This window comes from Sporothrix schenckii (assembly GCF_000961545.1).
Source record: "Sporothrix schenckii 1099-18 chromosome Unknown Cont44, whole genome shotgun sequence".
Lineage (NCBI taxonomy): Eukaryota > Fungi > Ascomycota > Sordariomycetes > Ophiostomatales > Ophiostomataceae > Sporothrix > Sporothrix schenckii.
The window spans coordinates 3,968,080-3,991,044 of record NW_015971145.1 but is presented as its reverse complement, the minus strand read 5'-3'; the positions used below and the strand labels follow the sequence as shown (position 1 = coordinate 3,991,044).

Below are 22,965 nucleotides of genomic sequence, written 5' to 3'. Positions count from 1 at the left end.
TATTATCTACAAGTTAATTCGGCACAGGCGCAAGGTGAAGTTGTCCCTGACTAGTGGTATAAAATAGGTTTATCATAATATTGCACGTTCGATGAAAAGGAATTCGATAAACGTAAAATTCTATTAAGAAATTTTTCGCTTTTCTTTTTTTTTTTGCCGGTCAACACAAACACTTTGTTACACACAATTCATCAATTTATATTTTCCAAATCAAATTCTATAGGCAGCGCTAGGATAACCAAACAATAAAATAAAATAGACGTCAACATTACATCCACTAGACGCACTGATTCCTTTCTGAATGATGCTGTCGTTTCTCATCCTATATTAAATGATGGTGTACCCGCCGTCGACGCGCAGATCAGCGCCCGTTATGTACTGCGCGGCATCGGACAGCAGGAACACAACGGGGCCCGCCAGATCCTGTGGCACACCCAGGCGGCCCTGGGGCACGCCGTTTGTCCACTGCTGGCGCAGGGCGGGCTGCTTGGCGAGGATGGCCTGGGTCAGCGGGGTCTGCATGTAGCCGGGGGAGAGGCAGTTGACGCGGATGCCGGAGGGGGCCCATTCGACGGCGAGGGACGCAGCGAGCTGGCGGACGGCAGCCTTGGAGGCGTTGTAGGGGCTGGCGGGGGCGTTAGCAATGCGCGAACAGCGCGAGCGCTGCGATCAACGAACGGAGTGAGGCGACAAATAAGGAGAAACGTGGGGGGAAACAGAGGAAAAACGAGCGACACGAAAAACCAACGAAAACAACCGTGGACGTACGCTTGCGGCTGAGGCACATTGACAATAGCACCACTCATGCTGCCGATCAAGACCATGCTGGCCGGCGGGGTGGTGGCAAGCTCGGCGATGGCGCTGGCGGAGGCATCGGCCGATGCGGCCGACGCACGCTGCTGTTCCTGACGGGATTGGAGGTGACGGGCGACAGCAGTGGCAAAGAGGTAGGTGCCGTCGACGTTGACGGCCCAGAGGGCACGGAGGCGGGCGGGCGCGTAGTCGACGGCGGGCACGTTTTCGACGAAGCCGGCCGAGGTGACGAGGCCGTTGATGGTGATGTCGTTGGGGGAGACGGCGCCAGCCTCGGCCTGGGCGGCCAGGACTTCTTGGATGCAGGCGTCGACGGAGGACTCGTCGGCGACATTGGCGTAGTGGGCTGTGACACGGGGGATCCTGTGGTGGCGGTGAGTCAGAACCGAGCAGCGGTCCAGCGGGCGAGGATGGCGAGAAAAAAAACGAACCGTTGGTCAGGGTACTTGGCCTTGAACGTCTCGACCATGATCTTGGCTTGTGTCTCCGTCTCCTCCTCTAGTCTGTCAGCGAGAGGACCGAAGCAGGGGGTTCAACAGAAAACAGAAACAAAAAAAGAAAAAGAAAACAGGAAATAGGAAGAGGCAAAAGGCGCACTGTTCAGATCGACCATGGCGAGATCGGCACCGCTGGCGACAATGGCCTGGCCCATGACGAGGCCAAGACCGCGCGCGGCACCGGTCAGGAGAACCAGCTTGCCGGCGAGCGAGAAGACGGGTTGTGACATGGTGGGTGCAGGCGCCGGGGGGGTCGGGGCGGCTTGGGACGTTGTTGCATAGCCGCGCGCCGTGGGAGAGGCCAAAGAGGGTGAGGATGTCAAAGAAGTGGCGATGAAGGAGCGGCTGGCGACGGCGCGGACGCCAGCAGACAGCGCCGCCTTGCGCAAGGCAGTGCCGACGGCAGGCATGATGACGATGAGCGAATGCGAATGACAACGCAATGGACAAAAGAAAGAACAAATGCAAACGGCGACGAGACGTCGATGCGATGGGCGACAGTGAGAGGAAATGTTGAATTCCCCGCCTTTTTGACAAGATCCTCCGATGGCGCTCGGCCTAGCACCTTCCGGAGGGGGACGCAGCAACGCAAATAGGGGTTACCGCCCAGCCGTCTCCCGTTCGCGCTCTTTCCTCAAGACGGACGTTTGGACGGCTGCGATGTTGGGACAAAAACGGAAAGCGCGCAGCGAATGAATGTGGAAAGTGCGTCCGAAACTGCAATACGTCTAAATCATCTACACAGGAAGCTACGATGGAACATTACGGCATTCTCTTCTCCTCTTCTTTTCACGGGTTTCAAGGCTCTCCCTTTCCAGCCTGTCGACTTTTGAGGAGGATCACACGGACATTGCCTCAGTGTCGTCCGTCTCCTCATCTCACTCATGTCACGCTCCCCTCTCACTCACCCTTGGCGTGCCATTGCCATGAAGACGGTCTTTTGCGGGGCGCGGTGGAGTTCATCCTGCGTGGTGCGCTTGAACTGACAGCTTGGGTTTTTGGGAAACCATTGAAGAAACGGGTCTAGAACGCCCTCGAGACGCGGAGCCCAGAGGAGACGCCGGTCTGGGCTTTTCTCTGTTTGAGTGGTTTATTTGCTGGCGCTGTTATTTCCATTGAATTTCCAGACTGGTGCAGCGCGGGTATACTGGCATTTCTTGGGATTCTCCAACTATGGTCTACATGGATCCAAAATAAGGAGATAGTAAAGAGAAATGAACGACGAAAATGGACCATGAAAGATAAAACATAATGCATAACGAGATGTTGGCCTGTCTTACCAAACCAGCTGTTGATTAATTGGCTGCAAGCTATTGACTGATGGGTAAGGTACTGTGCTTTGCGTCCGTCGATCTTCTGTTTCTGGAACTGTCCGCTGCAATGGAACACAATGACGGCAGTCTCGAGCCGCCACGGGGCATGTTCATAAAAAAGAGAAGACGTCGAAGAAACGAAACGAGAGCGCTTGCACCCTCAAAAACGTCAAAGACAAAAAATCGACCCCCCTGGGACTCGAACCCAGAATCTTTGCCACCGGAAAGCAACGCCTTACCATTAGGCCAAGGGGCCGGGATTGGTCGATGAATTAATTCTTGCCCGGCGCAGAGTCTAAGAAGTGGGCGTTTTCTGGTGGCCAGGGTGTGCGAAGATGTATCCACCCAACGCAGAGCAAGCCCCACATCATCGTGTAAGTCGCATTCTCTTATGACTCGGTTTGTTTTTGTGACCACAGCATCGACAACTGTTTTAGTAGCAACTCATGTCGATATTCCATACGAAAGTAAGTCATAAATAAAAGAACAGTTCAGTTGTCATCCTCACTCGCTGCCAGACGCGTTTCTTATCCCATCCAAGTCCCTCTGCCAACTAATCGTACTCGATCAGCACCTTGAGCGCCTTGTGTTTGGCAGCCGCGCCGAACGTCTCGTACGCCTTCTCCATGTCGGCAAACTTGAAACGATGCGTAATCAGCAGGGACGGGTCGATGCGCTTGGTGGCCACGAGCTTGAGCAGCATCGGCAGTGTCACCGTGTCGACCAGGCGCGTGGTGATGCTAATGTTGCGGTCCCACAGCTGGTCGAGCAGCAGCGGCGCGCTCGACCCGTGCACGCCAATGTTGGCCAGCGTGCCGCCCGGCGCCAGGATGCGCTGGCACAGCTCGAAGCTGGCGGGCACGCCGACGGCCTCGAGGACCGCGTCGCAGCCCACGCCGCCGGTGAGCGCCATGATCTCGTCGACGGCCGCCTGCATGCCGCGGCCGTTGTTGACGGTGTGGGTGGCGCCGAGGCCCAGCGACACGGCGAGGCGGTTGTCGTCAAAGTCAACCATGATGATCTGGGCGGGTGAGTAGAGCTGCGACGTGATGAGGGCGGCCAGACCAACGGGGCCGGCGCCGACAATGGCGACCACGCTGCCCGGCGCCACCTTGCCGTTCTGCACACCACACTCAAAGCCCGTCGGGAAGATGTCGCTGAGCATGACCAGCGTGGACTCGTCGACGCCCGCGGGCAGGGCGTACAGCGACGAGTCGGCGTGGGGGATGCGCACGTACTCGGCCTGGGTGCCGCCCGTGGTGTTGCCGAGGATCCAGCCGCCCGCGTGGCAGTGCGAGTGCATGCCGCGGCGGCAGTAGTCGCACGACGCGCACGACGTCACGGCCGGGATCAGCACACGGTCCCCCTTCTTGAACTTCTTGACCGACGGGCCGGCCTCTGCGACGATCCCAACACCCTCGTGGCCAAGGATCTGGCCGACGGGCACGGACGCAACGTTGCCGTGCAGAATGTGCAAGTCGGTGCCACAGATGGTTGACCATCTCATCTTGATAATTGCATCGCCGGCGTTGACCAGCTGCGGTTCCGGCACCTCCTCGAGCCTGACGGTGCCCTTGCCCTTGTAAACGAGGCCCTTCATTGTGGCTCTTGGGGTTGGCTGGCGATGAAGGTAGAGTAAATGTTGGATTGAAGTTTGATGGTTTGATAGCGTGATAGCTTGATAGCTTGACAGGGATGGTGACTGCCGGGCACGTTGATGGATTGGGGAAAGCTACCGTTTTTATACAGACAAGCAAACAGTAGAAATCACGTAACAGCTTGCCACCAACGTCCGTATCTAGGGCGCAAGACGGCTTTTCTCCATTGTGTCTCCATGGTGTCTCCATCCCAATTGCATTTTGCTCCCCACAGTCACTCGACCGGTCCAAAGGACGGTGGATCTTTACCCCTCCGCAAACAGCCTTGATAGTGTGTTGATCAGGCCCGACAGGATAGCTCCGAACGATGGCTTAGAGGTGGCGGTCGTGAGGCTGGACTGGGCCCATTGTCTTGAAGCCTTGTTGGTGGACAGAGACAGGAGCATCTCCACTTTAAGGGAGGAAAGGGATGATATGACAATGTAGATATTGGAAGATGGAAGGAGGAGAGACCGAACGAGAAAGGACGGAAAGAACTAGAGACCGACGTTAAAAACCGTGAGAAATGGAGATGTAGTTGCCTACTTCGGAACTGTTGCAATGCACTTCTTGGTCGCTGGTCCAAGATATGAGTATTGGAAGGAACGACCGCTGCCAACTCACTATGCGCGGTTCCGTCGTTGTTGCGGCTGCACAATGGTGTTGGCACCGCGCATGGAAGCCTCAAGATGCAGAGGCGTCCAGGCAGCACATATTCATTCGCCTGGAAATAGTCTTATCCGCGTCTTGCTGCTGTCGTCGGAGAAATTGGACAAAGCACGTACTCCTCTCCTCAAACACGCGAGTCACCTGAAGGCCTTTCGCGGCTTCCTCGCAAGCGGCTCTCCGCTGATGTTTGCAAGTGGCTCCTTCCCCACAGACCGAGAGCCTCATGCGCTGGTCAAAGTCGATAAAATCACGGAAGGCACTACCCCAAAGGGCGGATCGCATGGGCCAACACGAGGCAGGCGCGCAACAGAAGCACCGGAAGAGCACAAAAGCGGAAGGCGGGCACCAAATCGGGCGCACAGGCGGACCCGCAATCTGGTGCTTAAACGTTCGAGCTCACCATGGAACATCGCGTCACCTTCTGGCCCGTCGTCAGTTTGTCAACTTATCGAGCTTGTAGTGTCACTTACGACTTTTGTTTCTTTATTTTATTATTTTACTTTATTTTCCTGATTCGTTTCGTCTTTCGGTGGTTTCCTCAAGGCCTGCAAGTGGGCATGCCGTGCGTTGCCTTTGCGATATTTGCTGGAACATCTTCGCTTTGACAATCCGCAGCTACGCCGTCCAGCCCAGCTCCAGGTCAGATCCTGTGTTAATTCCCCATCAAACCATATCCCATTTGGCCGGCTACATGGTATCAACTCCACCGTAGTACCTCCGTTCTTGAAATGCGGACGCTCCAGGTCCTGTATGTCAATCGTTTGTGGATCGTCTACGACATGGTGTACGACGTATGTGAGCGAATTCTCTGCGGAGCGTGTGGCCTTGTCTCTATTTCCTTCGTCATGCCATTTTTGTTTATTGAGCATACTCTTTGTTGAATGCCCGGCCAATCACCATCCGCCGCACCTCACTCGTGCCGGCACCAATCTCATATAGCTTTGCACTGTTGGGTGTTAGTACGTGACATGAACCATGACAAAGTGAGAGTGAACAAAACGAAAGGGGCGCGGCTGTGTCTTACTCTCTCAGAATCCGGCTTGCAGGCATCTCCTCCATGTAGCCCATGCCGCCGAGCAGCTGGATGCTGTCCAGTGCGCACTCCGTCGCCCGCTCCGCCGCGTACAGGATCGCGCCCGCACAGTCCTGCGTCCGGATCACGCCGGTCTCGTCTACCTGCCGCGCCGTTGCGTACGTGTACGTCTGCGACGCCCGCATCTTGGTGTACATGTCGGCCAGCTTGCCCTGCACGAGCTGGAAGTGCGCCACGGGCACGCCAAACTGCTTGCGCTGGTGCACGTACGGCAGCGTCACGTCGAGCGCCGCCTGCATCAGGCCCAGCGGGCCGGCGCTCAGCACCAGCCGCTCGAGGTCCAGGCCGCTCATGAGCACGCGCGCGCCGCCGTGCAGCGCGCCCAGCACGCGGTCGGCCGGCACAAACACATTGTCAAACATGAGCTCGCCCGTCGGGCTGCCGCGCATGCCCATCTTGTCCAGCTTGCGCGCGCACGAGAAGCCGGGCGACGTGGCCGTCTCGACCAAATACGCCGTGATGCCCTTGGACCCGGCGTCCGGCTTCGTCTTGGCGTACACCACCACGACGTCCGCGTACGGCCCGTTGGTGATCCACATCTTGCTGCCGTTGAGCACGTAGCCCGGGCGGCCCTGGTCGTCCGTCGCCTCCTTGGCCGTCGTCCGCATGCTGACCACGTCGCTGCCGGCGCCGCTCTCCGACATGGCCAGAGCGCCCACAAACGCGCCCGACGTCAGCTTCGGCAGGTACGCGGCCTTTTGTTCGGGCGTGCCATGCAGCTGCAGCTGGTTCACGCACAGCTGCGAGTGCGCCGCGTAGCTCAGCGCAATCGACCCGCTCGCCCGCGACAGCTCCTCCATGACGATGCAGTGTGCCTGGTAGCCGAGGCCCAGGCCGCCCACATCCTCGTCGGCCGTGATGCCCAGAAAGCCTGCCTCGCCCAGCTTGGGCCACAGCGCTGCCGGGAAGTCGTTGTTCTTGTCGGCCGCCGCGGCGACCTCCTCGGAGACCTCGCGCCGCGCAAACTCCTGGACGCGCTCACGCAGCTCTTCGAGATCCTCGGGCGTCGGCGGGACAAAGCCCTTGGGGTGCTTGGACGACGCCAGGCGCGCCTGTTGGAAGGTAATGGCCGACGCGGCGGGAGCGGCGAACGGGAGTGGCAGTGCCGTGCCGCGACGCTGGGCGACACGACGGCAAGACGATGCGGCGGTCCGTGCCAACGGCCGGAGAGACTGCAGACTGGCCATTTGGTCGTGGTCGTGGTTGTGATTGTTTGTTGTTTTGCTATTGGAGAAGCTTCTGTAGTTGGATGGATTCTTTGATGAGTATTTCGCACAGTCGATTCGATACGTGCCTTCAATCAAGAACGACGTGGAAAAGGATGCCAAAGATCGATTGACGACGCAGGCAGAGAGTAGTTGTACCGAGAGATGCGAAAAAGATGACAAACTTCCAAGAGACACAAAATGCCAAAAGTACCAGAACAGGCGAAGAATGGAAATCTCCTGTAAATTTGAAAGTGTCAATGTACTTGCCCTCAATGTGTTTTGTGTGGCATGTGTACACCTCGGCTTTAGGAAGTACGAGTGGACAAGTGGGGGATAGTTAGGGAAGGTGCTGTCAGGCTGCTAGCAGCGGGAAGCGGTAGTTCAGAAGACACGCTACAACCAACGGCTTACGACGGCTTTCTTCGGCAAAGTGCGCTGTTGGTAGCAAACTACATCAGCTGCTCCCCAGATTGCTCTGGGGCAAGACGTCACTCGCACCTCCCCAAACCGTCCAGTTAAGTAATTGGCGGCACCCTACGGCACTGAACGGCACTAGGAAAGGGCAACTCCCCCTCGATGCTCGCAGTGCCTTGCACCTGCCAGGAACGGAATTATTTTTAAGTCTCAAAATTCGGTGTTTCTCACGATAGCTGCCTTCGATCTCCTATTTACCTCCTTTCTCCCTTTTTACTGTTCTTTGCCATCCCTTCCCACCGACACCACATCTCAGCACACACCCCGCCCACCATGACGTTCTCCAGGAACGCGCGCGGCGCGCTCCGGCTCACACCGCAGCTGTGCAACACCTGCCGGCGGACGACGGCCACGACAGCGCCGGCGGCGACAGCGGCACGAGCTTTGAGCACACAACTCAGCCCCGTCAGACCCGTGCAGAGATCATTGGCCCGGACAACCAATGCGCCCGTCGTGCCATCGTCACGCGGCATTGCTGCCTTTGCCGCGGCTGGCCCCTCCGACGCCACGCTCTCCCGCATTCCTTCAACCGTCGACACCACATCGGACATCTACCAGGAGAACCTGGGCCTCATGAAGGAGGCCATGGAGCGTCTCGACCGCCTGACGCGCGCGGCCCAGCGTGGCGGCTCCGAAAAGGCGCGTGCCAAGCACGTGGGCCGTGGCAAGATGCTGCCGCGCGACCGCGTGGCTGCCCTCGTCGACCCGGGCACCAGCTTTATGGAGCTGTCCACGCTCGCTGGCGAGAACCTCTACGAAGAGGACGGCGGCAAGCCCCTGGCGCTGCCCTCGGGTGGCATCATCACGGGCATCGGTGTCGTGGAAGGCGTCACCTGCATGATCGTGGCCAACGACAGCACCGTCAAGGGCGGCACCTACTACCCCATCACCATCAAGAAGCACCTGCGCGCCCAAGAGATTGCTGCCCAGAACCGGCTGCCCTGCTTGTATCTCGTGGACTCGGGCGGCGCCAACCTGCCGCACCAGGCCGACGTGTTCCCCGACCGCGACCACTTTGGTCGCATCTTTTACAACCAGGCGCGCATGTCGGCCCAGGGCATCCCGCAGCTGGCCGTCGTCATGGGGCCCTGCACGGCCGGTGGTGCCTACGTGCCGGCCATGTCCGACGAGAGCATTATCGTCCAGAACCAGGGTCATATTTTCCTGGCCGGCCCCCCGCTCGTCAAGGCCGCCACCGGCGAGGAGGTGACGCCCGAGGAGCTCGGCGGTGGTCTGATGCACTCGTCTGTGTCGGGAGTCACCGACTACCTGGCGGTCGACGATGCCCACGCCATTGCCCTGGCGCGTCGCAGCGTCGCCAACCTCAACTACCCGCAGCAGACGCCGAGCCTGGAGAAGACCACCGCCGCCGGCGCTGCCGCCACGTTTGCCGAGCCCGTTTCGGATCCCGAGGAGCTGCTCGGCATTGCCTCCACCAACCTGCGCCGGCCCATCTCGGCCCATGAGGTCATTTCGCGCATCGTCGATGGCTCTGCCTTTGCCGAGTTCAAAAAGGACTACGGCACCACGCTCGTCACGGGCTTTGCCCGCATCTACGGCCAGCGTGTCGGCATCGTGGCCAACAACGGTGTCCTGCTGTCGACGGCCGCCGTCAAGGGCGCCCACTTTATTGAGCTGTGCTCCCAGCGCGGCATCCCGCTGGTGTTCTTGCAAAACATTTCGGGCTTCATGGTGGGCAAAGAGGCCGAGCGCGAGGGCATTGCCAAGCACGGCGCCAAGCTCGTCAACGCCGTCGCCTGTGCCGACGTGCCCAAGCTGACCGTCGTCGTCGGCGGCAGCTACGGCGCCGGCAACTACGGCATGTGTGGCCGCGCCTACAGCCCGCGCTTCCTCTGGATGTGGCCCAATGCGCGCATTGCCGTCATGGGCAGCGAACAACTGGCCACGGTCATGGAGACGGTCGGCCGGGCGGATCCCGAGCTGCGCAACCGCATTGAGCGCGAGAGCGACGCCGTCTACTCGAGTGCACGACTTTGGGTAGGTCGAACACATGTTTCCCTCCACATTACCCCCCTTCCTTTCATGTCCAACTGCTAACTGTCCAGGATGACGGCATTATCCCGCCGCAACACACTCGCCGGTACCTTGGCCTCGGCCTGCGGGCCGCTATGGGCGGGCGCAACGAGGTCGAACCGAATGCGACCAAGTTTGGTGTCTTTAGGATGTAAATGGGGAGGAGAGAAAAGTCCCTCGGAGAGATTTTATCATTGAACTGTGTTCTTCTCTTTTTTGTTTGTTTGATTGCTTAGAGCGTAGATGTGGCCGGTTGTACACTTTGAACTGATTTACTTGGTTTCTCGTCATGTTTGGTGGAAGTAATACCAAAACAAAAACTGTGCAATGAATGATTTATTTCGAACATTAGGTTTGTCATCGACAAGTATACGAATGTGTATCGTACTAAAAGAACCAGACACTGCTTATGCTACAAAACGAAATACAACATCGAAGTGACAGAAGTACAAAAAGACATGCTGCTCAACCTTATCGCCGATGAACGCACCCTTAGGTAATAGAAAAAGCCCCGTATCCCTGAGCCCCCTTTCAGAACGGTAGCGAAGACCTGAACGCCATACATGTCGAAATGATGTTTCTTTATTGTTGTTCAAATGCTGGAGGAAATCGATGCTGCTCGGTGGAATCAAATGAGGTCGCTAAGATAAAACAAATCTTGAAAAAATAATAAAAATAAACAAAGTAATTAGAAACCGAATAGAAAATACAAAGAACCGTGCTCAAGTGCCGCTCAAGAGTTGCGGTGCTCTCGGTCGCCGGGCTCGTGCTGGTCGCGTGTGCGGGACTCTCGCCAAGACGCATAGCTGCCCTCGCCCAGGCGTTCCTTCTCGCGGTCCAATATGACGTTGAGCTGGCTGCGGGTGCGCGCAAACGGGATGCGCGGGGTCTGTGCTGGCCGCGTCGGCGTGAAGAGCGGTCGGGGCAGTGCGGGCTGTGTGTCTTGGAAACTGGAAGAGGCGGCATTCTGGAAGCTCGACGGGGCCTGGAAGCTCGAACTAAAGCTTCCCGTTTCCGACATGTACGCCGGCAGTTCGCTGCTGTCTTCCTTGTCGTCGTCGTCGGGCTCTTCGGGCGGCTCTTCCAGCCCCGTCTTTGCGTACAACTCAAATGTGTCAGGGCCTTCAGCGTCCATAAATACACCTTTTGCCGCGACCATGGAGGCTGCCGTCACCGTGGACGACCGCATGGGCCCCAGAATGGGGGACTGGTAGCCGGGGATTAGTCGTGGCCGTGTTCCATAGCTATCTTGCGACATGGACCGACCCATCATGGGGGCCGCCGGGGCTGCCGCCAATAGACCGGGTGCTGCTGCTGAGCCAGGGCCCACGTAGGCCGAGGTAGGTGGTAAAGCATGTGCGGTGCCTCTGCTAGACGGCATTGTCGTAGTCAGACTAATACGGCTCAGTTGTTGTCTGTGGCTCTGCCCGGGCTCGTATGGCATTGTGGATTGCCGTATCAATCCGCCGCCTGGACGAGGTATTGCCTCGGGGCCGCCGGGAATCTTTGGCCGCTGTGTCGACTGCCTATTGCGAAAAGCAACGGGCACCTCGAGTCCACCTGATGAACCGCCCGAGGATGCCAGGCTCCCAGGTCCTCCCGATGCGCCCGTCACATACTGGGCAAACGAGGACCGCTTTCGTGAGGCAGTTGCTAGTGTTGGTGCAGGTGCAGTAGTGGTTCCTGTGACGGAACCCGCTACTGATCCCGATACCGAAGAAACTGCAGTCGATTCGGACGCTGGCGAGGATGTCCGTTCCGGATCTGCAAGAGGCTGATGCCCGGCGGGTTGCTTCCCGGCCGCCTTTTCTGTCATGGCGGCTAATTTCGGTGACCGCCGTTGTTGCTTTAAGACCCGTGACTTGGATGGCATCGGGTTCGGGCTTTGTGGTGAAGACAATGCAGGAGGAAGAATGGCGTCCTCCAATTCTTCCTCTTCGACGCCAACAAGCGACTCGCCGGAATGGCGCGGAGGGAAATACGACGGGGGCTCGCGGGACCCTGGGCCTTCGGAGGCACCAGACGACTGTGAGCCGTGTGAACCGGATCTTTTGGATACCACAGTTCGTCGTTTGGAGGCGGATGAGTTGACGACAAACTTCTTCTTAGCCGCTTTGCCTTTACCAGACTTGGTGACTGCTTCGCGCTTGCTGGATGCTGTTTTGCTGTTGCTATTGTTGCTGCTACTGCTCGAATGTTTTATTGGCTTGCTCTCGCGATGGTCTGAGTGGTTCGTGTCGGTGCTTCCATTGCCACTGCCAATACTACTTGCACTCGTGACTGCATCTTCGTTGGCCTCACTGCTGCCTCCCAATTGAACGTTTTGTTCGTCCTCTTCTGCCTCGGAAGGTTCACCAGACGGCAGGGCGAACCGTGGCGTTGGGCGGGGACCCGACAACGACGGCCGAGGTTTCCGGAGAATCGATTGCGCCGGGGCTGGCCTTGTCGAGGAAGATGAGAGCAGCTTGACATGTGCATCCTGCTGAGCTTGCTTGTGATCAAGCGTGCCGGTATCTGCTCGCTCGCCCTCGGTAGTAGAGTCTGCATTGTTGACTCGTTTGGGTGCCACAGCCGCGGCGTGCGAGGACGCTCCTGACACAGGTGCATCCTGGCTTGGCCTTTGATCGTCACTCGCACTCTGTTTACTTGATCCCGGAGGATTCGATGTCCCCGTTGCCGTCGTTGCCGTTATAGACGGAGGTGGGAGCATGAAACTGATCTTTGAAAGAGAGGGACAGTCAGTGAGAGACTCAAAGCGAAACAAAATAGTCTAAGTCGCGGGGCATTACCGTTGGTCCGTCGTATCGACTGGCAGGTGTCCGCAAAGGGACAAATGTCGGGCCCGTCGAGATGTTTTCGTACAGCTTTGCAACGATCTTGCCACTAAGACCACGGCGCTTGCTGCCCCAAACATGCCACCAGAAGTTTTCCAAGCGGTTGGCGGTTGGATCGTACAACTTGCGATGCGTGATTGTGTACACTAGAGACCGTCTTGTTAGCTGTCCTATGCAGCCAGACATTTTAAGGCGGCGGGGCGAGGGTACGCACCGCGCCAGTACTCTCGCAGCTTCTCTGGAGGGATGACCTCAAAGCTAGCCACCTCGGCGTAGATTTCGGCCGTGTTCTCGACAAAGCCTCTCGGGAGAATGGGGAGAGCCGCCTCGATGGAATCCTGTTCAGCATTGTGAAGGGCCAAGGCGGCTGCATCCAGTGGAACGTGTGTCGGAGGATCGGTCTTGGACGCTGCCGCCGTCGCTTGTTTCACCAGGCCGGCCACTTGAACAGGGATGTCGTTGCTGCTGCTGGTCGGTTTCTCGCTCTCGCACAAACGATCGGCTTTCGTCGCTTTTAAACTCCCACGGTCGCTGCCTGGTATGACGGATGTCGCCATTTTGGAAGAGAGAACAAGCAACTCTTGTTTCCTCTTTCAACCCAACAGCTCACAAAGACAGACTGTTGACAAGAAACATATCCAGGACTTGCGACGTGTGTGTTGTTTGGGTGATTCGTCAACTTTGCGCTGGTTTAAGCGGAACACATACAATAGTTGCAGAAATGGGACCTTGATGCTTCACAAAAAGCTTATGAGCTCATAATCAGAAATGTAGAAATGATGTGGCAAAGTGACAGCCGTAGCAAGGGCCAGGAGCGAGGGGTGCGGAGTGAAGATTTGCACGGAGGTCGCCAGGCGACTTGGACGGGCTGTGGAAAGGTCGATGCGAAAGAAGACGGTCGGGATGAAGCGAGGGCGAAGGTGACAGCCCCTTTTCTTGGCCCCCCCTCTCAAAAAATAAATAAACTAAATAAAAATAAAGAGAAGGAGGGGCTGTTCGTTTGACGACAAACGACTAAGATGGGAGCGGTGTGAATAATGGCGGCAGCGACCCGTCAATAAATCTCCGTGCTCAGTACTTTGACTCGACAGAATTTGCAAACGAAATTAGAGTGAATGTGGAAGTACGGTGTTTGGGGTTTGGTGGACTAACAGGTCCCTCGACAAGGGACGTTGAATGGTGGAAAGTTATCGTGCCGCTGGTTTCCGTTTGTTAGTTTCTAAAGGCGAGACGGGTTAAAGAATCATTTGCAAGCTGATGATCAGAATAAAATAGAAACGAGTCAATTTTCGAAAACACAAAGGGCCGCGAGAGCGAAGGAAACAAATAGGCGGTACGGTTTCCTGTCATGGGAAAGAAGGGTTCTCCATTTTGGAAGATGAAGGGTCCCCACAAATCAGAAACCGGGGAAAGACGAAATATATTATGGGGAAGTCAAGGTAGTTAAGAGTGTATGGAGAAAGAGGCATCATAGTATTTAGGGCAGAGGAGGGGCATAACTGAGGTGCAAAGAACGGCGAAAAAAGAGGAAGTAAGGTGAGCAGCAGGGAGAAAGATATGCCGGAGAGGTCATGCATGTTGCCCGCAGAAGTTTCAAGACTAACGAAAGTGCCTGGTTGTACGGTATACTGCGAGGTGAGCCTCGTCGCATCGCACGAGCACGGGCATCGTATGTGGGGAGACGAGACCAGGGAACGGAAGTAGAGGAAAAGGGGGTGGCACCAGAGAAATAAAGGACAAACGTCTTGTGACTGGGCCTTTATTTTCTTTGCACAGCGATCGTGTGGACTTCGATTCCTTTAAGAGAAAGAGACAGAGAGAAGACGTTGCTTGAATATGGGCCTGGACTTGGACTGGTGGCGATGAGGTGCAGCCAGCCAACAGTTTTGGATGCAGTAATAAGAACTAGAAGCATCAGGTGGTGCCAGGTGCATGGGAGAGGTTACAGGATGCGCTAGGCGTGCGTGACACAGGCGGGGATTTGAGGTGGCAAAGTGTGGTTCATATTGAGAACATATGAAGAACACTCATACAAAGACGGAAAAAAGAAGAGATCAAAGTGCTTCACTCACAATTGCGCGGAGGCGGAGAGACCGGCGAGGCGGCTTTTGTTGATCTTGGCGGGGAAGGTCGATCTATTCGCGCTCTGAGATTGTAAATGTTGATATTAGGACTTGGCCGCTTGGCTGTGGAGTTGTGAAAGCGAGCTGGCAAGTAAGCTCAGAGCTGTGTATCCGGGCACCCTTGAGCTAACAAGATCGTCAGAAGGATGCTGGCTAGTCGTGCCGGCGGCTTGCGGTGGCTGGCGGCGGTGAGAAAGAAGTGTCTTGAGAACTTGTTGACGTTTCTGGGGTTTCGTCGACTCCGGGCACTGTAGAATAGCTTCGTGAAAGGCTGCCAAAAGGGGCCAAGTGGCCAGAAAGAGATATAAATATGTAACTATCGGGCAAACAGGCAAACGAGTGGTGCGGACTCAGTTGTGGCGTTTGTCGAGATCCGCGTTGGAATAAACAAAGGACAGTGAAGGAAATGGGATGCAGTTGGAATCGGACTTGGATTGAAAGCCTGGGCCTCGTGGTGACGATTCAGACCGGTCAGACGTTGTCGTCGCGGGCCGTTGTCGTGAGAGGAAGATTAAGGATGATGCACCGGAAAAACAAAAGACATGAGGTATTCTAGCGCAACTCGTATCGCACAAGAAGGGCAAACGATGTCGATGCCGGGATGTGGAGGCGGAGATGAGTCAGGTGGACGTTTGCGTGTAGTGGCGCATATCCTACTCAAACAAGGGAGAACCAACGAAGGCGCATGTTGTAGAGATGTGGGACAGGTGCGGTGTTCGTGATCGGCAACATTAAGCGTTGGAGTGCACACGGTCAACACGTCGATGGCGACGAAGCGAAAGTAGTTGAAGGTAACGGAGGAGGAGAAAGTAGTTTGAAATTAAGAAAAAAGGAGAGAGCAGGAAGAAGATGGACGGAGAAGAGGAAGATGGGAAAAGGGGGCAGCCGTGGAAGGGTGAGAAGGGAGAAGGCGCGATGTGGATTAGCGAAAGAGCCAGGTGCCTCGTGATCTTCGCCGGACAAAGAGGGAAAGAGCGGATGGGCAAGGAGAAAAAGAAGGCAGTCGCGAATCGCAAAAGCAAAGAGACAAAAGAGAGAAAGAGACAAAAGAGGAAGGACGATAGAAGAGCAAAGGAAGGCGCCGTCACCGAGAGATTCAGGGGAAGCGCAGCTCAAGTTTATCCATATATCTTACCGTACCAAAATCACAATATTGATCCCCAAAAAAATAAGGCCGGCTCCATTCTAGTTATCAGGCTCCTGTCTCAGATGCCAATGTAAGATAAAAATAAAATAACACAGGGAGGACGAAAACATGGACTGAAAAGGATGGGCCTAAGGGAGTAGTAATACGGAGTACGTCACACTCAATAGAGTAAGGAAAGCACGATCCCTCGTTCCTTTCCCTGACCTCCCAGGTGACGAGCTGGCCCCAGGTCCCAAAGAGGAAAGACGAAGCACCGCCAGAACATAAAAACGTGGGCGCAGCTAGTTGGAAGTTTAGGGATCTGGACAGGCGGCGCCCTGGCACTACTGGAGACTAGTGCTGTGACTTGGCCAGGCCAGGCCTCATTAACTGATGCTTAGGGGCCGTTACAATCCCAGGGGAACACAGCAGGCGGCGCGACCGGTGTTAGGTACGCTAAGTCCAAGAACCGACGGGCTGAAGCGGCCAATCGGTTTCGAGGGAGCGTTCCTCGTTCTGCGTCATTCGTTGTCCGTTGTCCGATTTTGTTTTATCCAATGTCATGTCCCACCTACAGCAACGAAATGCAAATAGTAAATAATGTATGACGGCAAGGCCCAAGTTTCTGACATGAAAAGCAAGTTATGGAGCTTGTGAGACCAGTTTTGGTTTTGAGACAAAAAAGTCGGCTTTATTATTTGTGGTCCCATGGCGTAATAACAGTCGAGAAATGCCTGCCGGCGAGCTTTTGGTGACTGCACGGTTGGAAAGGTGCTGGTAACAAAAGATGACCCAGTGACGACGTGATTACATGTATGGCAGTTCTGGGAGGGACCCTGGACAGAAAGGGCTTTACTTGGAAGAGGTGCAGCTGCTGTGCGCCAGGAAAGCTTGACCTTGGAGCTGCGAGGCAGAGTCAAATCTGAATCAGGGGACAAGGAGAAGGGGCGCGAGATCAAAGTGGGCCTGGCCTATTGCTGCCCTGTCTCGCTCTGACGCTGTCAATACTCCATCTTGCCACCTTCCAGCTAGCCCCCGTCGAGCCGTCCCAAGCCAGCCAACTGGGCTGCTGGGACAGCCAACAAGGAAACGACCGTTCCTTTTTATGGAGAAAAACGATTTTACGAAGCCCGTGATGTCCTATCCTGCAGGGGGTTTCAGTACCGCTGTGCAGGAGTAGTCCCCATAGTTCTTCCGCTTGAGCTCTCAGGCACTCGAGGCGGTGTGCTCGTGCAAGGGAAATGGTGGGGGGAGGGTACATCAGACGGAAAATTTATTTTATTGACGGGATAAATAATAGGAGTAGGAACAGGAGATGGACACTTGACACTTGAGAAGTACGTGGCAGACATCAGAGGTGGCATCAGAGGCAGGCTCGGCATCGAAAACAAGTCACTTGACTTGCCACAATGGGGCCGGGCGGCAGCAAAACCAGGGGAAACGAAGAAAGGAGGGAATGACCTCGGGACGAAAGCGGGACGATGAGAACAAAAAGCCCTGCATGGGACAGGAAATGTAAGGGTCCAAATGAAGTCAGACCTGGGGTAAAAGTACGGAGTGGGCCAAGATTGTCGAGCTGCACCTGACCTGGGAGCTGTCGGGCCACTATTACGGAGTACGTATACAGTACTGCGCCTGGTCCGGTACTACGAACTGTTTCGAAGCCACGAGTTGGAATATACACAGCGTAATTGTTCGCTCATTTCTTTACGTACAAAGCGTAGATAGAGGCAGAACATATGAGACGAGCAGATGTGACCAGCTCGTGAGATATGACAACAAAGCACACAGGCGTGGGGAAACTTGGAGAAAAGGACCAACGACAGCGTTTGGCGCGGTTTATAGGAATAGAAAATAGAAAATAGAAAATAGAAAATAGAAAATAGAAAATAAATAGAAATGGCAAACGGAAAATAAGAGAAATGCGACATTGCGGACAAACATAACACCATCGATGGGGTGCATAGAGGAGATGTCGGAAACGGAGTGTGGTTTCCGCTAGACGCACAGTTGACAAAGAAGGATATATGCTGAGGAAGCATGGGACACAGCAAAAAGGGTCTGAGAAAGAGTCGTTAGTGCGGGATGTCCCGTGTCACATGTTGCGTCAGAAAAGGAAGGAAAGGAATGAAATGGAGGACTGAAGGAAGGGAAGGAGCTTTCCAAGCTGACGTTGCACTGGTGTCTTCCCTGAACGACCTTCTCTTTCCAGCCTTGCCCATAATAAAGGCCGACAACACAGTTCTGCGCCCTTTTCGCGGTCGCTCGCCTGCCACCTTTTCAACGACCTTTCGACCTTTCCCAACGGTTCGTTTGGTTTGGGGGCGCATCGTCGCGAGTGCTCGGCTCCAGCAAAGAAAAGGGTGTGTGGAGACCCTGGTCGCTTTCTTGGGGGGCCATCGCGACGCTGCGCGTGGGATGACAGTGGGGGTTCGTTTTTCCCTCGACGAGGAAGATTGTTGCAAGAGATAGTTGCAACGAAACTCCTTTGCACATGCTGGACGGCAGCACGTTTTTAACTCATCACGGGCATGAAGCAGTTGAGACAAGCGCTCCATGGAGCTCGGTATTCTTGGGTTTGTCCAAGTTTAGTTACTCGTCGTATTGCAAACAGCCCACTCGCTTCTTTCTTCGGAGTTTTGAGACGGGGCGTACGGAGTACGGTGTACGGAGAGACTACATAATAATTACGGAATACGTCGTAATGGAGTCGTGCGTATGGTCTGCCACTTGCACCTGCCCTCTGCGGCGTTCTTTCCACAACAGGAGCTCTCCTTTGGGGCGGTTGTACCCGCCGTTGGTCTGCTTAGTGATCAAGAAACGGCAACAACGCCAAATCCACATCCACCCATCAGCCCCAACGTCTAGAGATTACGTCGTATTTACTTCTGATCTATTTCGAGAACGGATGACCTGGCTTCTCAAACGCAAGGCATCTCGTGGTCGACGGCCATTGTGGCACCAAGTCACTGCAAGCAATATGAGGTGCAGATACGGACGTCTCATTACAAAAGGGAAACGAAGGCGCAGCGCTATGTCGTACAAAAGACTTGGCGTGGCCTTTTATGCTCGCACCCGTGGCCGTTGAAGAATGTGGCTACCGATCCCATTTTCGTCTGCATGAGCCGGAAACACCGTTTAGCTTTGAATACAATTGCATATGAACTCATTCGTTTACAACGCGATGCAATTTAAAGTATTATTTAATAATATTCCATAAGTGTGAATTACTACAAGTAACGTCTCCATCTAAAAGACTCTCTCCCCCTTATCATCTCACTCCGTATCTTTGTCAGACACACGCATCTCTCACCCTGGAACACCTACCGGAGGTCCCTTGCAACAGCAGTCTCGACATGCCGATCGTAGTGGACACCCCGCCTAGACGGTCTCGGCCGTGTTGACCATGCAGTAGTCGAGGTTGTGCAGCGAGCTGTCCGGGTTGCCGGCCCAGATGGGGAAGGGCCGGGTGGTGCCGCTGCCGCCAAAGACGGCAAAGGTCAGGATGAAGACCATGACTTGGGTGCCGCCGTCGAGGGCGGCCGAGGTGATGTAGTTGTACTTGACAAAGAAGGACGGGTACTTGCGCCGCAGGTACCACTGGGCAATGAAGCCGAGGCCAAAGAACATGGTGATGGCGGCGTTGATGCCGACAAACAGGTAGCCCATCTGCCAGAGAATGATGGACGTGTTGAGGTAGCGGAAGGCCTTGTGGGGATAGATCTTGTTGGCGATCCAGAGCGGGAAGGGCGCCAGGAAGCCGAGCAGGTAGGCAATGGTCACCCACTCGTACTTGGCGCCGATGGAATACATGTCGGAGGCCATGCTCCAGGAGATGGCGAGCGTGTTGAACTGCTGGACGTTCTGGCCGGACCAGATGTTGGAGCCGACGATGCCCGTCAGGATGGGGGCCTGGTTCTGGACAATTGTCAGCATCATGACCCAGTTGAGGATGGCGCCGACGACGCAGCCGATGACCTGGATGGTGAAGGTGTGGCGCGGCGGCAGGTGGACGTATTGGGCGAGCTTGAGGTCGCGGGCGAGCAGCTGCGCCTGCTGCATGGAGTTGTAGGTGAAGCAAGTAAAGTACATGTTGGCGAGGGGCCGGCCGGGGAACATGTAGCCGGCCAGTGTCTGGCAGATGGGCTGGATGTTGTACTGGAAGCCCGTGATGCCGTACTGGGCGCCGAAGAAGAGCAGGAAGACGGTCAGCATGATGGTGCTGACCAGGAAGCCCCACCAGGGCAGCGTCGACTTGAGCGCGTACAGACAGCCGAGACCGACGGCCCAGCAGATGACGAGCACGGCGCCCCACCACCACAGCGGCACCTCCTGGTACAAATTGGAGAGCATCAGCTTGTAGTGGGGGTCGAGCTTGGGGTCGTTGGCCTTGCGGTCGAAGCGCTCCTCGGGGGTCTCCTTGGGCACCCAGAACTTCCAGGTGTCGGCGCGCAGCAGCTTCTTGAGGTTGGCCGGCTTGGCCCAGGACCAGCCGGACTTGATGTCGTCAAAGTTCCAGAGCAGCATGTGCACAAACGTGGCGGTAAAGCCCATGTTGGAGGTGATGAGGTAGCCCAGGTACGAGCCCGTGAGCCACGGCGTGCCCTGCTGGGCGACCAGCGCGGGGTCAATCTCAAACTTGTCGTTGAGAATCGTCGTCTGGTCGTACACCTGGTAGACGGTGCCGTTGGACGAGCTGTTGAACAAGGCCTGCGCGAGGAAGGGGAAGTCCTGCGAGCGGTAGGTGTTGCTGTAGTACAGGCCCATGAAGAAGACGATGCAGCCCATGTATCCAATGTATTCGTTGACGAGCGTCTGCAGCGGCAGCCAGAGCGGGCTGCCAAAGGGCGCAATGTAGTTCCAGTCGAAGCTCAGCGCCAGGAGGCCCATGCCCTCGTTGCCGCTGGCGCCGCCAAACAAGTTGGTGAAGACAAGGCTGTCCTGCTTGGCCAGGCAGAAAATGGAGACGCCCTCGAGCACGGTGAAGATGTACTCGGGGAAGATCTCCCAGACCAAGAAGAAAAAGAAGATGATGTAGAAGAGCTTGAGGCGCTGCTTGGCAATGGTCTTGTCGCCATGCAGCGACTCGAGCAGCGACGTGATGGGCAGGTTCATGGGCCACAGCATGTGCGTCGGGTAGACGAGCACCTCGCGCAGCAGGCCGGCCAGGCCGAAGCCGATGAGCTGCGACGTGATGACGATGAAGATGCCTGCGGCCTTGTTGGGGTAGCCGCCGTAGAACAGCTCCTGGGCGGCCAGGGCCTCGGTGGCGAGCGCGGACTGCGACGCGGCCGAGGCCATGAGCGTAATGGACGCGTGCTCCTTCATGTGGAAGGGGAACGGGTTGAGGAAGCGGCCAATGGCGCCCTTGCGCGGGATGGCGTAGGACATGGCCTCGCCCAGGATGTAGGCCAGCACCGTCAGGAAAATGACCGACACGTAAATGGTCTGCGGCTTGAAGTAGAAGATCTCCTGCAGCACGGCGCCGAATGTGGAGAGACCGATGCCTGGCAGAGTAGGTTAAGTTAGCTGGGCGCTCACAGTTACGACAATCCGTCCCCGGTTCCGCCCCGGATGGTCGTACCTAGGAAAAACACGCGAAAGGTCCAGGGGTTCTGGGTCGGGTCGTCCTCGAGGTCAATGACGCGCGTGACGAGATCCTCGGCCGTCGCCACGACGCCGGTGCCAACATCGTCCGACAACGTCTCGCCCAGCCGCTTGCGAGCATCCGCCTCGTAAGACGGCAGATCGGCGCCCGTTGACAGTGCAAAGTCATGGCCGGCCTTCTCCGACTTGACATCGGCGCTGGCCGGGTGCTTCTCGTCGACGGTGATGCCATGGTCGTCGGCACCGCCGCTGGCGCTCTCAATATCGCCCACTGTCGAAAATGCTGTGCGTTTTGTGGCCATGATGGGCAAGAGAGATGATGAACATGGAAAAGAGAAGAGGGGGGAAAAGAAAAGAGGAAGGGAAAGGAAACACAAAAGCAAAAGAAGTGGAAAGGGGACGGGGGCCTATGGGGTTAAAAGCGTCGTCCCGTGTCACCCATATCGCCCGTGCCTCCTTTGTGAGTGACCCTTGCGATGCCTGTCGCCCCTCGAGTTCGCGTGTAGACCTATGAGCTTCACTCTGGGTCTCGGTCAAACAACTGCATGTACTGAACAAACAAAACCCCGCAAATTACAGTCGCGAGTCGGAACGCTACGCCCGACATCCTGTAGAGTTGTGGCGACACTCTTATCAAGGTCAAATGGGGATAATGGAGACAAGCAGAAGAGGGCATCAAGCGGGCATGCATTCAGAACTGAAAACACGCAAACATGCACCGCAAAGGGCGTAATGACATACGGCCATAGCATACCCTCTTACACACTCAAAATCCTATCGCCGTATCGCATGCCTATTATCGTTAGGACGAACACACGACACAAGCACGACGTGCACCTTCCTAAACAAGAGGCAGGCCCGTCTGGGTCTCACCAGCAAGCACACGAGTGCGGAGTACATAGAACAAGCACTGGACAAGCGCTCTACGAAAAGACTCGGGAAAAGCAAAGGATATCCGTGGAATAGCATGGGGCACAAGGCGGGCGCTATGTGGGTGATGTGGACTCCTACCAGGTGGCGAGGAGCGATATCAACCATATGGTAAAGCGGAGCTGGAATGCGAGATTACTGGAGTAACAGTCCAAAAAGGTATGAAACGCAAACCTCCAGGGAAACACAAAAAGAGGGCGCCGACACGGGACACGGCACAGGCCGGCAGCTGCTGGTGCCAGGCCACCTTCTTAAACAAGGTCGGCCGTCGTCGATGTAGTTGGAGACGGTATACAGGTTTACAGAGCGGAGACCATGGATGGGTCTTGACTAGATACTCGATGGGTACAGCTGTTAGTCGCTTTGTTTTTATAAAAAAAAGAAAAGAAAAGAAAAAAAAACAGTGTAGTCTAAATAGACGCAAGGAGTCAGCAAGGTATACAGGATTTCTTTAAGGAGACGGCCAAACTGGACAGACGGAGGCAATCAAGGATCTAAGCACCTTCCTAAACGAGGGACTATATCCAAACTCCAGCGTCCAGCCTCCAATCTCTGCCATCAAACGACTATATCTGTACTATCCAATGATTCATCTCAGATAGTCGCT

The 22,965-nt window shown here is 55.8% G+C and overlaps 6 protein-coding genes and 1 non-coding gene across 7 annotated transcripts; 1 reads left to right on the top strand and 6 right to left on the bottom strand.

Annotated features, from left to right (window-relative positions):
• Nucleotides 1-327: 327 nt before the first annotated feature.
• SPSK_09232 (uncharacterized protein) lies at nt 328-1,720 on the bottom strand (the record flags this gene model as incomplete). The annotated part of the gene is made up of 4 exons (XM_016735808.1): nt 328-625; nt 769-1,176; nt 1,245-1,311; nt 1,411-1,720. The coding sequence occupies 4 exons, from the start codon at nt 1,718-1,720 to the stop codon at nt 328-330; spliced, it is 1,083 nt and encodes a 360-aa protein (XP_016588030.1).
• A 1,087-nt stretch (nt 1,721-2,807) lies between these two features.
• Nucleotides 2,808-2,879, bottom strand: SPSK_11255. The gene has a single exon. It is a non-coding gene; the product is annotated as a tRNA-Arg (tRNA).
• Nucleotides 2,880-3,176: 297 nt separating this feature from the next.
• On the bottom strand, nt 3,177-4,223 carry SPSK_09519 (alcohol dehydrogenase; the record flags this gene model as incomplete). Its single annotated transcript, XM_016736091.1, has 1 exon — nt 3,177-4,223. The coding sequence occupies one exon, from the start codon at nt 4,221-4,223 to the stop codon at nt 3,177-3,179; it is 1,047 nt and encodes a 348-aa protein (XP_016588029.1).
• A 1,564-nt stretch (nt 4,224-5,787) lies between these two features.
• Nucleotides 5,788-7,209, bottom strand: SPSK_09209 (isovaleryl-CoA dehydrogenase; the record flags this gene model as incomplete). Its single annotated transcript, XM_016735786.1, has 2 exons — nt 5,788-5,875; nt 5,954-7,209. The coding sequence occupies 2 exons, from the start codon at nt 7,207-7,209 to the stop codon at nt 5,788-5,790; spliced, it is 1,344 nt and encodes a 447-aa protein (XP_016588028.1).
• A 768-nt stretch (nt 7,210-7,977) lies between these two features.
• Nucleotides 7,978-9,893, top strand: SPSK_08853 (3-methylcrotonyl-CoA carboxylase beta subunit; the record flags this gene model as incomplete). The annotated part of the gene is made up of 2 exons (XM_016735439.1): nt 7,978-9,702; nt 9,771-9,893. The coding sequence occupies 2 exons, from the start codon at nt 7,978-7,980 to the stop codon at nt 9,891-9,893; spliced, it is 1,848 nt and encodes a 615-aa protein (XP_016588027.1).
• A 578-nt stretch (nt 9,894-10,471) lies between these two features.
• SPSK_08543 (uncharacterized protein) lies at nt 10,472-13,129 on the bottom strand (the record flags this gene model as incomplete). Its single annotated transcript, XM_016735136.1, has 3 exons — nt 10,472-12,457; nt 12,528-12,718; nt 12,787-13,129. 3 exons carry the CDS (start codon nt 13,127-13,129, stop codon nt 10,472-10,474), a joined length of 2,520 nt encoding a protein of 839 aa, XP_016588026.1.
• A 6,073-nt stretch (nt 13,130-19,202) lies between these two features.
• On the bottom strand, nt 19,203-21,730 carry SPSK_08583 (uncharacterized protein; the record flags this gene model as incomplete). Its single annotated transcript, XM_016735176.1, has 2 exons — nt 19,203-21,328; nt 21,406-21,730. 2 exons carry the CDS (start codon nt 21,728-21,730, stop codon nt 19,203-19,205), a joined length of 2,451 nt encoding a protein of 816 aa, XP_016588025.1.
• Nucleotides 21,731-22,965: the final 1,235 nt, after the last annotated feature.